Consider the following 14,453-nt stretch of genomic DNA (forward strand, 5'->3'; position numbering starts at 1 on the left):
CTTTAATAATGAAGCACCTAGAAACCAAAGAGGAACTTGAAGTTGCTCATTGTCGCCTAAAAGAACAGGAGGAAACTATTGGTAAATTGAGAGTGGATCTTTCAGAGAGGGAAACTGAAATATCAAGCATTCAACAGGAATTAGAAACAACAAATGATGAATTACAGAAAAAGGTAAATTGGGAGTAAAGGAACAGTGGGAGAAAACTTAAGGGAGGTAGCTAACTGGATTACAAACACTACTGTTTACCTCCTAAACTGTTTTAGAAGACATACTGGATTTTTTTCCTTAAAAAATATACATACACGTATATATATACATATATAAACACACGTTTTTTTGTGTGTGCGCACATAAGTATATTTTTGGCTATTATTTTATTATTATTTTTAAGACCCAAGAGCTTCATGAGAAACAGAAACAATTGATTACCATAAAAGAAAGCAGTGAAGCTCAGGAAAAAATGAGTGAACTGGAACAGTTAAAGGAACATCTCAAAGCCAGAGATTCATCACTACAAAGAATAGAAGGCGAGAGGCTCAAGTTGACTGAGAAACTTCAGGCAAGTCAAGAAGAAATAAAAACCATAATTAAGGAAAGAGATGATCTGGAAAGGGTGCAGGAAGTCCTTCAAAAGGAAAGAGACCAACTCAAAGAAAACATTAAAGAAATTGTAGCTGAAGTAAGTTTCCCTCTTATAATGTTTTTGGATATAAAAATAGTGTTCAAGTGATAATGATGATGTTCACTACTAAGTTTGATTAATTTTCCTCCAATCATAAAGGGACAGAAAGTCAAAGAGGAACTAAAAGCTACTTACATTCTTCTGAAGGAGTACCAAGAAACCATTAATACAAGGAATAGTTCAGAGAAGACAGATCAAGGAGCAAATATTCAGAGAGACTTAGAAATTTCAGATACTGAATTACAGGCAAAGGTAGGTCTTGTTAAGTTGGAAAATGACATCTGATTATTGTGTTCGTCATATCCTTACAGAAGAAAATAATACATATGTTAGACTAAAATGTAAAGATGATTACCTTAATTTTAGAGACAGTTGTTTTTCCTAAAATTTTCTGTCTATGTCATAACTTGTTTTATGATTTTCTCAGATTCAAGAACTTCAAGAAGAAGAACATCAACTTCTTAAGATGAAAGATGTCAGTGAGACTCAGGAAAAAATATGTGAAATGGGAAACTTGAAGAAGCAACTTGAGGCCCAAAAGTCAACCCTGGAAAATACAGAATTGGAGAACATAAGGTTAACTCAGAGACTCCATGAAAATCTTGAAGAAGTAAGATCTGTTACAAAAGAAAGAGATGACCTTAGGAGTGTGGAGGAGACTCTCAAAGTAGAGATAGACCAGCTCAAGGAAAACCTAAGCGAAACCACAATTAGAGTGAGTTACCGTCTTTCCCCCAACTAGTAAATACGACATCGTGTCCTAAAAGAGCCATGGTTGATAGAGTTGGTGAGGTTGTAAAATTGGTCCAATCTTGGGGAAGGCTGGAGGGATGGATATATGATAATATCTTCCAAAGTTTTCAATAAGTGTATGCATTGACCCCAAAAGTCCAGTTATTGCTGTTTATCCCACACACATTAGCACAACTGTGCAAAGATATTTGTACAAGTTGCAATAACAAAATAAAGCAAACCCCCAAACAGGAAAAATTCTAACTGTCCATTAGCAGAGACCGGTTGAATCAATACAGCACATTCAGACCATGGAATACCAACCCACAGGTAAAGAACAAGACAGAGCTGATTTGGAAGTGTCCTGATAGAGAGAAGGGTTACGTTATACAGAGTAGTGTATCTAGAATATATTGACATCTAAAAGTCATTTAGAGGGTGAGAACTGGGAGGCCTAAGGAGGGGGGAATTTTTACTTCTTACCCTGTACCTTTCTACGCACGGTTGAATTGTATTATTCTGAACGTACTATTTTTCTTTCTCTAATGATAAAGGACTTGGAAAAACAAGAGGAACTAAGAATTGCCCAAATGAATCTGAAAGAGCACCAAGAAACCATCGATAAACTCAGAGGAATTGTTTCAGAGAAGACAGATGAAATATCAAATATTCAAAAGGCTTTAGAAAACACAAATACTGCCTTAAAAGCACAGGTATTTCTACTAATATCTAAGTAACTGAGAGTTTGAATCAAGTCTTTTGTGTTATGAAACAGGATATCAGTTAGCCTAATACACATAGAGACTTACGTATTCAATTTAGAAACTATTAGCTTTTTCTCTATATCTATCTATATCCTAACTTATTGTATGATTATCTCAAGATCCAAGAACTTCAGGAGAAGGAACGTCAACTTCTTAAGGTAAAAAATGATCTCAGGGAAAATACATATCAAACAGAGCAGTTGAAGAAGCAATTAGAGGCCCAGAATTCAACCCTGGAAGGCATAGAAACAGAGAAGTTAAGGTTGACTCAGAAACTTCAAGAAAACCTTGAAGAAATAAAATCTGTTACTAAGGAAAGAGATGACCTAAGAAGAATGGAGCGAACCCTCAAAATGGAGCAAGACCAGCTCAGTGAAATCCTCAGAGAAACAAAAGCTAAAGTAAGTTACACTCGTTCCTCTTCCCAGCAAGTTAATGTGATGTTTTCCTTACATCAGTGAACGCTTCTTTGAAATGAGTGGTACTTTTGATGAGAAGGAACAGGATACAGCCTTTTAGGCAGGTAATTTGGTATTATTTTTGAAAATTTTAAATTCTGTAACCAGCATTTTCTTCATGGACTTTACATGTACACTTACTCAATTTTTAAGGTAAAGAAAAATATGTATGTGTGTGTACATTCATAACACACACACACACACATATACCATAAGATTGTTCATTATAGCAATTTGTGATAAAAAATAGGAAATAACCTAAATGTCTATCACAAGGAAACTGGGTAGATATAAGCAATATGTCAGGATACGTGCAACCCTTAAAAAAATGAAATAGATTTGAATGTTCTAATTTGGAAGCTAAAAATAACTCTTAGGGGGAAAAGCAAGTTGTAGAATAGTATGTGTATAGCATGTTTACCTCTGCAAAATATGAGTACATTGTGGGGAGGTGAGGACAGGGGAAGGGGAAGCCGATAACTTTCTAACAACATCAAAGATGTGGAGTAAGAAATAAGAAATGTATTATTTTTACTAAGAAAATGTATCACTTTCATTAAAAAGAAAATACTAGTTAACATTAAGCTGTATCATTGGTTTTTAATTTTTTTCTAATAATAAAGGACCTTGGAAAACAAGAGGAACTAAGAATTGCTCACGTGCGTCTGAAAGATCACCAGGAAATTATTGATAAACTCAGAAGGATTGTTTGTGAGAAGACAGAAGAAATATCAAATATGCAAATGGATTTAGAAAATTCAAATGCTAAATTACAAGAAAAGGTATTGAGGGGGTCATGACGCTTATATGTTTGGATACCTGATTTATTCCTAGAATAAAAAGTAATGCCTAAAATCCCTGAGGGATGTAATATGCTTTAGCCACATTAGAAAACAGCTTGGTAGCTTTTACTAGCACTGAACCATATATACCTGCGTGTGGCCCAGCATTTCCACTCCTTGGCTATGTACCTAAGAGAAGAAAGTGCACACTTCCACGTAAAGACATACAAGAGTGTTCACAGCAACTTCAGTCATAATTGCAAAAAACTGAAAACAACCCAAATGCCTATCAACAGGAGAACGGATAAATACATTGTGATTTATAAGTTTAAAAGCAGGCAAACTGATCTGGGATGAAAAAGGTCAGAATAGTGGTTTGTTCTAGGAAGGGGCACATAGGAACCTTATGGTAAGGTAAGTAAGTGTTCTGTATTAATTCTGAGTTGTATTTTAATCTGAGTTGTAGTTACATAGCTGTATACATATGTCAAGAGTAGTTGAGCCATATACACATAAGATTAGTGTGTAGTTATGTAAATTATACCACAAAAAAAAGTAAATCCTGTATGGAATTACACAGAATATTAATGAGTGACATGGGAAAGCTGTCTTAATCAGCTTAGAAACTATTCTTTATCCTTCCCTAAGAAGCCATCTAATCCTAACGTTACGATTATCTTAAGGTCCAAGAACTTAAAGCAAATGAACATCAACTTTTTAAGTTAAAAGAAGAGGTTAGTGAGACACAGAAAAAAATATGTGGCCTAGAGCGACTGAAGAAAGAATTCAAGGCCCAAAGTTTAACTCTGGATAAAATAGAAATGGAGAACTTAAATTTGGCTCAGAAACTTCATGAAAACCTTGAAGAAATGAAATCTGTAATGAAAGAAAGAGATAACCTAAGGAGAGTAGAAGAGACTCTGAAACTGGAGAGAGACCTACTCAAGGCAGACCTGCAAGAAGCCATAGCTAGAGTGAGTTGTGCTCTTTATTCCTGTCAAGTGAACATGTTTTTACTGTAAGAAGTTTGAAAATAAGTGATACTGTTGGTGAAAATTTGAATGTTATAACCTTTTAGGGAAGCAGTTTGACAATAGCATTTTAAAAATTATCAACATATACATTTGCTACAGCACTTTTGTAGAAATTCATCCTACCAATATATTCACATATCTGGACAGAAATACAGCAGCATTCACTACAACATTGTTTGTGATGAACAAAATCAGAAACAATCCAAGTATCTACCAGTAAGGCACTGGCTAAGTGGTGTTCGTTTGTATAGTAGAAAACTAAGCATAAGAATGGGACACTCTTTATGTGATACTGATTTAGAAAGATGTCCAAGTGGTATGAAATTTGAAAAATAAGTGGCAGAGTTCAGCGTGTGACAGGACTGCGATGGGTGAGGCTAGGGACAGACACTTGGACTTTATGTCCTTCTGTACTGTTCTAATTTGGGGGTGGCATGGAGGTTGTTTTTAACTATGAACATGTGTTTTTTGAGATTTTGTTTAACTAGTTCATTGTTAAGAAAAGGTAATGTGCCTTTATATCATATTTCTCAATTTCTTCTAATAACAAAGGATCTGGAAACACAAGAGCAACTAAAAATTGCCCATATGCATTTGAAAGAACACCAAGAAACTATTGATAAATTTAGAGAGAAAGTTTCAGAAAAGACACCTCAGATTTCAAATATTCAGAAGGATTTAAATAAATCAAAAGACGAATTACTGAGAAAGGTATGTGTTCTGTTCTTTGGGGGAATAACTGTGCCCAAAATTACTTATGGAATGAGAAAAGACATAGATACAGATATGTCAATATAGATATATACGTACATGTACTATACTATATGTACATATACATAGACACTATTTTCCTTTCTTAAAGGAATTCTGTTCGCATTCTAACTTGTTTTATAATTAAGTCAAGATACCAGAACTTAGAGAAAAGAGCTTCAACTTGTTAGAATGGAAGATGTCAATAAAACTCATAAAAAAGTGAATGAAATGGAACAATTGAAGAAGCAATTTGACGCCCAAAATTTATCTGCAAAATGTGGCAATGGATAACTTACATTTGACCAAGAAACTGTATGAAAGACTTGAAGAAATAAGAATTGTAGCTAAGGAAAGAGATGAGCTAAAGAGAATAAAAGAGTCTCTCAAAATGGAAAGAGACCAATTCAGAGAAACATTGAGAGAAATGATAGCTAGAGAGAGTTCAGAATCTTCCCCTATCTAGTAACTATTTATAAGAATCAAGCTTTCTTGGAAAGGGTAACAGTGTTTTGTTTTATATTTCCTGGAAACGTCTACAAACAGTAAAGAATAATGAGGGAAACTATTAATTATAATTTTTCACACAAATAGAAAATACAGTTTTAAAAGAAGCCAAAATGATGTTATTCAGATATTACCACTTTTTTTTTTTTTTTTGGTAAGAACATTTTTTTTAATTGAAGTATAGTTGATGTACAATATTATATGTTACAGGTGTACAATATAGTGATCCACGATTTTTAAAGGTTATACTCCATTTATAGTTATTATAAAATATTGCCTATTCCTCATGTTGTGCAGTATATCCGGGTAGCTTATTTCATACGTAATAGGTTGGTACCTCTTAATCCCCTACCCCTATATTGTCCCTTCCCACTTCCCTCTCCCCACTGGTAACCACTGGTTTGTTCTCTATATCTGTGAGTCTGCTTCTTTTTTGTTACATTCACTAGTTTGTTATATTTTTTAGATTCCACATGTAAGTGATATCATACAGTATTTGTCTTTCTCTGTCTGACTTATTTCACTTAGCATATTACCCTAGAAGTCCATCCATGTTGTTGCAAATGGGAAATTTTCATTCTTTTTTATGGCTGAGTAGTAGTCCATTGTGTATGTGTATATATATATACACCACATCTTCTTTATCCATTCATCTGTTGATGGACACTTGGGTTGCTTCGATATCTGGGCAATTGTAAATAATGCTGCTATAAACATTAGGGTGCATATATCTTTTCAAATTAATGTTTTTGTTTTTCAGAAAATACCTTTTTTTTTTTTTTAACTTTTTATTTTCTATTGGAGTCTAGCCGATTAACAATGTTGTGATACTTTCAGGTGCACAGCAAAGGGACTCAGCCATACATGTGCATGTATCCATTCTCCCCCAAACTCCCCTCCCAATTCTTTAGTTTTAAGAAAAAAATTGTTAAATAAAGCAGACTATTTTCTTCAGTGTAATTTTTAAAAGGGTTTTTAAACCAGGAAATAACATTATTGTCAGTGGAGAAATATTTGTAAAAGATTAAATATCTCATTTCTCTACCTCTACACGATAGAGTTTTAAACATAGGCTCTTGTTAGTGAAGTTAGAAGGAAGAAAAGCAAGATGAGTATAAGAAAGGAAGTTCTACTAATATGTCTATTTATAGATATTCAGAATCACATATCTTAAAGAACTGAATCCCTCTATAAAATTCAGACAAATAAGAAATTGTATGAAATCTATAAAAATCTTATTTTCATATTTCATTCTCATGTCCATCATTATCTCATAGTAAAGAAATAATAAAATGGAAAGCAATACCACTTGTAATCTCAGTAGAAATTTCAGACAGTTGGAAATCACCTTTATATGGGCTCTAACTAAATTTATAGACTTAATTCATTCAAAAAATATTTATTGAACAGTGTTTTATTTTGCACTTTTAATCAGAAATACAAAATATAAACAGAATCTGAATTTTCTGTTCCAGGGTGCTGGAAAGAATATATGAACAGGGCTTGGAACACCGTAGGTAGTATACTTGGTTTTGCTAGCATATATGAGTTGGCAGCAGTGATTCTAAGACAGAGATTTGGAAGAGTAGGAACCAGAGATATATCTAAAATCCAATTTGCAACTATAGATAGTAAAGCAACAAATCCTATCTTCAAAAAATATGTGAAGGTTTTCCAATGAGTTGAGGTCACTTTTTCCAGTGAGTTGAGGTCACTCAGCATAAGACTTAGTGTTACTGTTATTGATATTCTGAGCATTTTTAACATTGCTTTTGAGTTACATGTGTGATATTTAATTCCATTATTGAAAAGATGTAAAAATGTAATCAAAGTATATGATTAGACATTATATGTTACTATAGTTACAGCTGAAGCCTTGCTTATTTCTTTGTATCAAAGCAGAATCAACAGAACCACGGAGAGGTAGTAAAATATGAAAAAAAATTACTTTGTGATGGAAACCAACACCTTATAGAAAGCCTGAGAGAAAAGTGCTTCAGGATAAAAGTAAGTGCTCTCCTGTTAATATTACAAATGATTATTTGTAATACCCTTCCAAAGGCCTAATGTGGAATGAATAGATAATGCTCAATATTTTTCTAAACTTTATAATCTGGTACAAGTATGTATATGTGTACATATATACGTGCATACACCACACACAGAAAACAGAGGAGTTTGTGATTTTCAGGCCTCACTGGAAAGGTGATGTTTGAGCAAATGCCTGAGAAAGGTAAAGGATCAAGCCACACAGGTATACAGGGAAAGAGCAGTATAAGCAGAGGGAACAGCAAGTAGAAAGCTTCTGAGACAGAAGCCTGCCTGGTGGGTTCCAGGAACATCAAGGAGGATAGCCAGTTAGAAGTGAGGTCAGGAGTTAATGGGGAAGAGGCAGGCTGTGGGGCCTTAAGCGGACTTTGGGTTTTACTGTGAGTAAGATGGAGAATCCCTTGGACAATTTTGAGTACAGAGAGACATGATCTGAGTTACATTTTTAAAGGAATGTTATTGAAAATGAGTGGAAGCAGGAGGACCATTTGAAAGACTAATTTCAGTAATCCAGGCAAAGGTGATGGTGGCTCAGCCCAAAGAGGTAGCAGCGGAACTGGTGAGAAGTGTTCGGACCCTGAATACATATTGAGGGTAAAGCCAACAGATTTACTCTCACCCCTATTAGAATGCAAAGTCCCTAAAAACTTTTTTGTGTTGGTGATGGCTATATCACTTAGAAAACTTCCTGACAGGAATCAGCATTCAGTATGTGTTTCTTAAAAGTACAAATGAATGACCATACAGTGCTGCTCCATGCCATAATGTGATTCATTCTAAGACTAAAGGAAGAATCCCCCCTCCAACATCCCACATTGCTGAACATCTATCTAGCTTTTCCTTAAATTATAAAAAAGAGAGCTCGTTCGTGTCAGAAGCCCCTTCTATAATTTAACACCCTGAACTAAACATGTTATTTATTACATGACTGTAGCAACTTGAACTTAATGTGTTCTTCCACCTGTACTCTGACCAAGGGGTCACTTGCCTGGCCTCTCGTCATTTGTGTTGATGGGCCTAGGCTCATTGAGTGTCTTCCACATGCAGGCACTGTACTGGGTGCTTTACCTCATGAGATGGGTTTTATTGTTCCATTTATAAACAAACAAACTGAGGCTCAGAGAGGAAGTTTAGTGGTTACCCAAGGTCACATAGGTAGTAAATTAGTAGAATCAGGGTTTGAAACCAGGTCTGACAAAGTGAAACTTGGGCATAGAAGCATTTTTACAAATATAATTTTATTTCCTTTAAACTATAATGTCTATATATTTTATAGATTGCATAGATATAGATATTATTTAATATTTGATCCCCTAGGAAACTGTGGCAATTATTGTAGTCTTCATTTTGTAGTGGTGAAAATGACTCAGTGTTTCCCCAGTCAGCAAGTGGCAGAGCTAGAACCTGAACACAAACTCTGATAAAAGGTTAGAAAACTTGGATTCTAGGCAGATGATAGAAATATGTGAAGAGGCTCCACCAAGTTGACATATAACTAGTTTGATTCTTAGTCACGTATCTGCTCACTTACACTGCCTTCTGTACATAGAGGCCAGCATTCAGCCTTGAGCTACAATACATACTAGATTGAATTCACTCACATTTCTCTTCAGACTTTGTAAATAAATGCTCCTTCAAATCATGGATGTTCAAAAGACCAAAAGAAAATGCAGCAAAATGATAACAATGGTTGCTTCTGGTTTTCTTTGTTATATTTGTTTAAATTTCCACAATAATTTCTATAATCCAAAATCAACAATAAGAGTTCGTTTTTGTTTATAAACACAAAGGTCGAAATTTATTTTTCTCCTACAAAAAGTATTAAAGAATTAAGTTTTGTTGCAATCCTAGGGCTGAGACTATTTCTTCTTAAATTAGAATGAATTGGTAAATTGAATAAATTCTAATTTTCTTTAGGAGCTTCTTAAGAGATACTCAGAGATGGATAATCATTATGAGTGCTTAAATAGATTGTCTCTTGACTTGAAGAAGGAAATCGAAACACAAAAAGAGCTTTCAATTAGAGTAAAAGCAAACCTCACACTTCCATGTCCACAAAGCAAGCAAATTCAAAAACTTCTCACTGCAAACCAAAGATGTTCCATGGAATTTCATAGAGTCATGAAGAAACTTCAGGTACCATCTTTTTTAGTAATATCTTTGTAAATATCACTATAAATTTCCATTACAAACTTTAGTGTTTAGGTCCTGCTTTGAGAGTTGACATGTTTGTTATTTAGTGTATTTACTACTGAATTAAAGATTATGTGGGTCTAAGAACAGTGTGTGCAAGATCCTCAATGCACCTAGGACCTGTTTATTCAACAAAACCTGAGCTTTGCCTATGGGCCTAGACACTGTCCAGGTGTTCAGGAGACAAGTATGAATAACATCTCAGGGATCTCATAGTGAGTTAGGCAGACATATAAACAGGTAATAAGTGTAGCAATAGAAGTACGTTTAGATTATATGACATACCAGATAAAAAGTTAAGGAAGATAGGACTGTAGTAGAAGACAGACTCAAACGATAAAGCTTGGAGTTCCTTTTGTAAATGAGGCAGAGCCATTGGACAGTTATTTTAAGGTGCTGGCTGTAGCATGATCAGATTATCGTTTTAGATACTTCACTGCAGACAGAGAAGAAATGAGTTTGTGGAGGATAAGCCTAGTGGCAGAGAGAAGAGATAAGAGACAGTTACAGTGGTCCAGATGCATTATTATGAGCGACTCTACTGCTAGGGAAGGATTCATAGGAATGGGGAGGACAGACGAGATCAAAGAAACATTTGGCAGCTAACATAGTAGCTGGTGCGATTGGTGGTGGAGGTACAGGAGGGAAGTTTAGATTGAGTCCCAGGATTTGGGCTTAGCCATGTTTGTGGAGAGTGGTACCATTAACTGAGATAGAGAGGGAAAAGAGATTAGGTGTTTAGTTTGAGATGTTTTGAGGTAGAGAGAGATACCTAAGACAGAACGTCTAAGAAGGGAGACCAAGCAGGCATTTAGTCGAGAGTCTGAGGCTTGTCAGGAGAAAAGTCAGGACTAAAGATAAAGATTTGGGATTCATATAGGTGATAGATTGCACAACATGTGTAAGGTCGCCCAGAAAACATAATAGAGGAATGAGAGTTTGGAGAGATGTTCGGGTAAGATCCAAACTCCAGAAAAGATAGTTCTCCAAGAGACAGTAGCAGAAAAGAGCAACTCATGGGTTCAAGGTTAGGAAAGTCAAAGTGACAGAAAAGAACCAGGCAACAGTGCTATTACTTAAGTCAGTGGAGGAGAGTACGTCAAAGATGAAGTAGTCAAGAGTGGCAGATGCTTCAGTCAGCTAGAATGTGGACTGAAGAGATCTCCTCAACTTGTTGATAATAGAGCTCACTGGTGACATCTGTCAGAGCAGTTTTAGTTGAGTAGTTAAGGAAAAGGCCAAATTATAAGAGTTAAGGAATGGTGGATGTTAAGGAAGTAGGGAGCTGGTATCTGCCCTTCCTAGGTAAATTGCCCCTTAACGCCCTGATATTCTTCCACAAACCCTGGCAATCAGATATCCAGAACTTATTGAGGAGATCTGTGAAGCATATGGCATTCAAATTATTGTCACCTTGGGCTTCCCTGGTGGCACAGTGGTTGAGAGTCCGCCTGCCGATGCAGGGGACACGGGTTCGTGCCCCGGTCCGGGAGGATCCCACATGCCGCAGAGCGGCTGGGCCCATGAGCCATGGCCGCTGAGCCTGCGCATCCGGAGCCTGTGCTCCGCAACGGGAGAGGCCCATATACCGCAAAAAAAAAACAAAAAACTATTGTCACCTTAAAGCCAAACATCTAAATATGCTTGACAAGTAAATCTTGGGACATGTCATACCCATTTTGGTTACCGAATCAAGGTAGGCAGAGGATGTTGAAAATGAATCTCAGGTATCTAGCTGGGAACTGGGTGATTGATGACATAATTAACCAAAAGGGGGGTAAATAGGCAAAGGTGGGTTTCTAGGGAAAGGAATCATGTGCATTTTATTTATTTATTTATTTATTTCATTTTAAATCTATTGAATTTGAGGTAACTATAGGACATCCATGAGGTATATCCAGGGGCAAGTCAGAAATATGGAACTAGATGGAGGCCTGGAAGTTATTCTCCCAAGTTGCTGAGAAGAGAAAACTGGGGATAGAGAGAGGCTCTTTCCTTCTCCCTCACTTAGCAGAGGATATAGATAATAAGAGATGCCATCCTGCCTCATAGTCTCAGGGGTTTAAAACTTCATCTAAATGTGGTACAAGTTTCATTTCCCAATTTGTTTAATGTTTTTCTGCAAGTATGTGTTAAGCCATGTTACAAAGATAAAGGAAGAACAACATGAATCCATCAATAAACTTGAAGTGGCTTTTATTGATGAAGTGGAAAAGCAAAATGAACTGCTAATTAAAATACAGCACCTTCAACAAGATTATGATGTACCGCCCAGAGAATCAAGGGACCTCAAATTGAGCCAGAGTATGGATCTGCATATTGAGGTACAATTTGTTTAAAATGGGTTTAATTAGATTCCAAGCCTTTTTATCAAGTAGAAAAGTACCTTTTCATATGTTTAGAGTCATTTTTATTTACCAAAAGTTAAAAATCAGTTGCAGAATGACAGCTGGCCAGTTGTAAAGAGTGCCAAGTAATAGTCTAGCCTCCTTTCAGAACCCCAAAGATAGAGAAAATAGATGTAATATTAAGTGGGAATTCATGGAACCCCAGGATAAGTTTCCGAATGCCTTCTAAAACTTCCTAGGTCTGTGACTGGGAGTCAGAAACATTTTTCTTACAACTCTGCATGAAGTGTCCTGCTCTCTCTCAGCAGTAGGAGGCTGGCATTCAATTCCCAAAACCATGTGCAGCCTGTTTTATGCACAGAAAACTACATCCAGAAACAATTCATATTTTGTGATTATTAGTCACAGTTTTATAGTTTTGAGGGATTTTAATTCTAACATGCAGATTTGTAGACATGCCTCCATTATAGGCTACACACCAAAATTTTATTATCAAATAACTAAAGTTTTAAATTAGAATTATATTTACAGTACTTCAAAATATTAAGAATAAGAGTTCAATAAGGCGTTTTCCCCTTTTTATGATATTTAGATTAAAACTTTTCTAATGTTCATGTGATTCAATGCTTATTTTTCTCAGGAAATTCTCAAGGATTTTTCAGAAAGTGATTGCCATAGCATAGAGACTGAATTTCAGCAAGTACTAAGTAATAGAAAAGAAATGACCCGGTTTTTGGAAGAGTGGTTGAATGCTCATTTTGATATAGAAAAGCTTAAAAATGGCATCCAGAAAGAAACTGATAGTATTTTTCAAGTGAATAACTTCTATAATAACAAAATAATTGTAAGTAGTAATTTTCTTGTGCTACCTCATTCTTTTTGTTGTTGTCTGCTTTAATTTTTATACCTCATTTGTAAAAAGACTTAAAGCAACTTAATTTTAAGTATTTTCTTAAAATTTATTTGTATAGGCTTTGTGAAAAAAATTTGACTATGTAAAACATCTTCTGCCTCTAATGTATTACGCTTCCTTAGGATAATTAAATATATATTTATACTTGTAAAGAAGATAACAAAATCTTGGTGTGTAGTAATCAGTTTGTTACACACAGATTTGGAATCTGTGGAATCCGGAATCCTCTTGCAATTCTCCTCTTTCTTTTCTCACTTCTCACTGCTTCTGTAGGAATTGAGCCTTTTCCCCAAGTAGGCTCAGACAAGGTGAGACATGAGCCTGTTTCAGGGCTACAGGCAGCAACTGTAGGAAAGCCGTGGACAAGCCTAGCCAGCTGCTTTATTAATAAGGCCTCACATGCTTTTTGTCTCAGTGGTGTCACTGTCACATGCCCTGATCCTTCAACTTTGATGTTCAAAAATGTGGTTTGTAATCATTGTTCCCAAGGTGATCAGTCCTAGTGGACAGATTCATAAGAACCAACATGGCTTACGACCAGTTTATAGATTTGTTTTACTTTCCACTGCTCAGAATATTCATTCTACTTTCTGAAGTAATCCCTATCTAATATACCTAGTAAAATACGCATTAATCAGAAAGTTGCTTGTTATTATATGTAATTGGAACAAAGGGACCTGGTTTAATATTACAGCTTTTAATATTAGTTTTATATTCCTACATTTGGGTAGTTATTTCCAGACAAAGACTTTAACTTCATCTGGAAACTAAAATCACATTGAAATATAGATAATGTTTAAAAAAAAATGTTTTCCTGTGGCTGGATTGTTCATCCATTTGCTGAATACCCCAAGCAAAATAGTAAATGAGCTGTTTTTAAAAAAAAAAGTCCACAGTCAATGGAGAAAAGCATAACTGATGTTTGGATAAGATAATTTCCATATAATTCCGTGTTGTTCTGTAATGTTGAAGGCCCAGTTGTGATTAGAAAGTAGGGATGCCTTCAACAAGGTCCTACTGTTTAGCACAGGGAACTATACTCAATATTTTGTAATAACCTATAAGGGAAAAGAATATGAAAAAAAAGATACATATGTATGTATAACTGAATCACTTCGCTGTACACCTGAAACTAACACAACTTTGTAAATCAATTATACTTCAATAAAAAGGAAAAGAAAAGAAAATAGGGATTCCTGCTGTGGGGATCAGCATGGATCAGCATGGATATGTGGCTT

At 35.4% G+C, this 14,453-nt stretch overlaps 1 protein-coding gene across 1 annotated transcript in view; it reads left to right on the forward strand.

Moving 5' to 3' along the window:
• Window positions 1-14,453, forward strand: part of CENPE (centromere protein E) — a 73,215-nt gene that overhangs the window by 41,243 nt on the left and 17,519 nt on the right. Inside the window, exons 30-40 of the mRNA XM_060298748.1 lie at window positions 15-173; window positions 395-682; window positions 1,113-1,400; window positions 1,972-2,130; window positions 3,263-3,421; window positions 4,105-4,395; window positions 5,008-5,166; window positions 7,612-7,719; window positions 9,679-9,897; window positions 12,081-12,278; window positions 12,943-13,146. Coding sequence (XP_060154731.1) covers window positions 15-173; window positions 395-682; window positions 1,113-1,400; window positions 1,972-2,130; window positions 3,263-3,421; window positions 4,105-4,395; window positions 5,008-5,166; window positions 7,612-7,719; window positions 9,679-9,897; window positions 12,081-12,278; window positions 12,943-13,146 — 2,232 coding nt within the window. The remainder of the gene's footprint in view (window positions 1-14; window positions 174-394; window positions 683-1,112; window positions 1,401-1,971; window positions 2,131-3,262; window positions 3,422-4,104; window positions 4,396-5,007; window positions 5,167-7,611; window positions 7,720-9,678; window positions 9,898-12,080; window positions 12,279-12,942; window positions 13,147-14,453) is intronic.

This window comes from Globicephala melas, chromosome 5, assembly GCF_963455315.2.
Source record: "Globicephala melas chromosome 5, mGloMel1.2, whole genome shotgun sequence".
NCBI lineage: Eukaryota > Metazoa > Chordata > Mammalia > Artiodactyla > Delphinidae > Globicephala > Globicephala melas.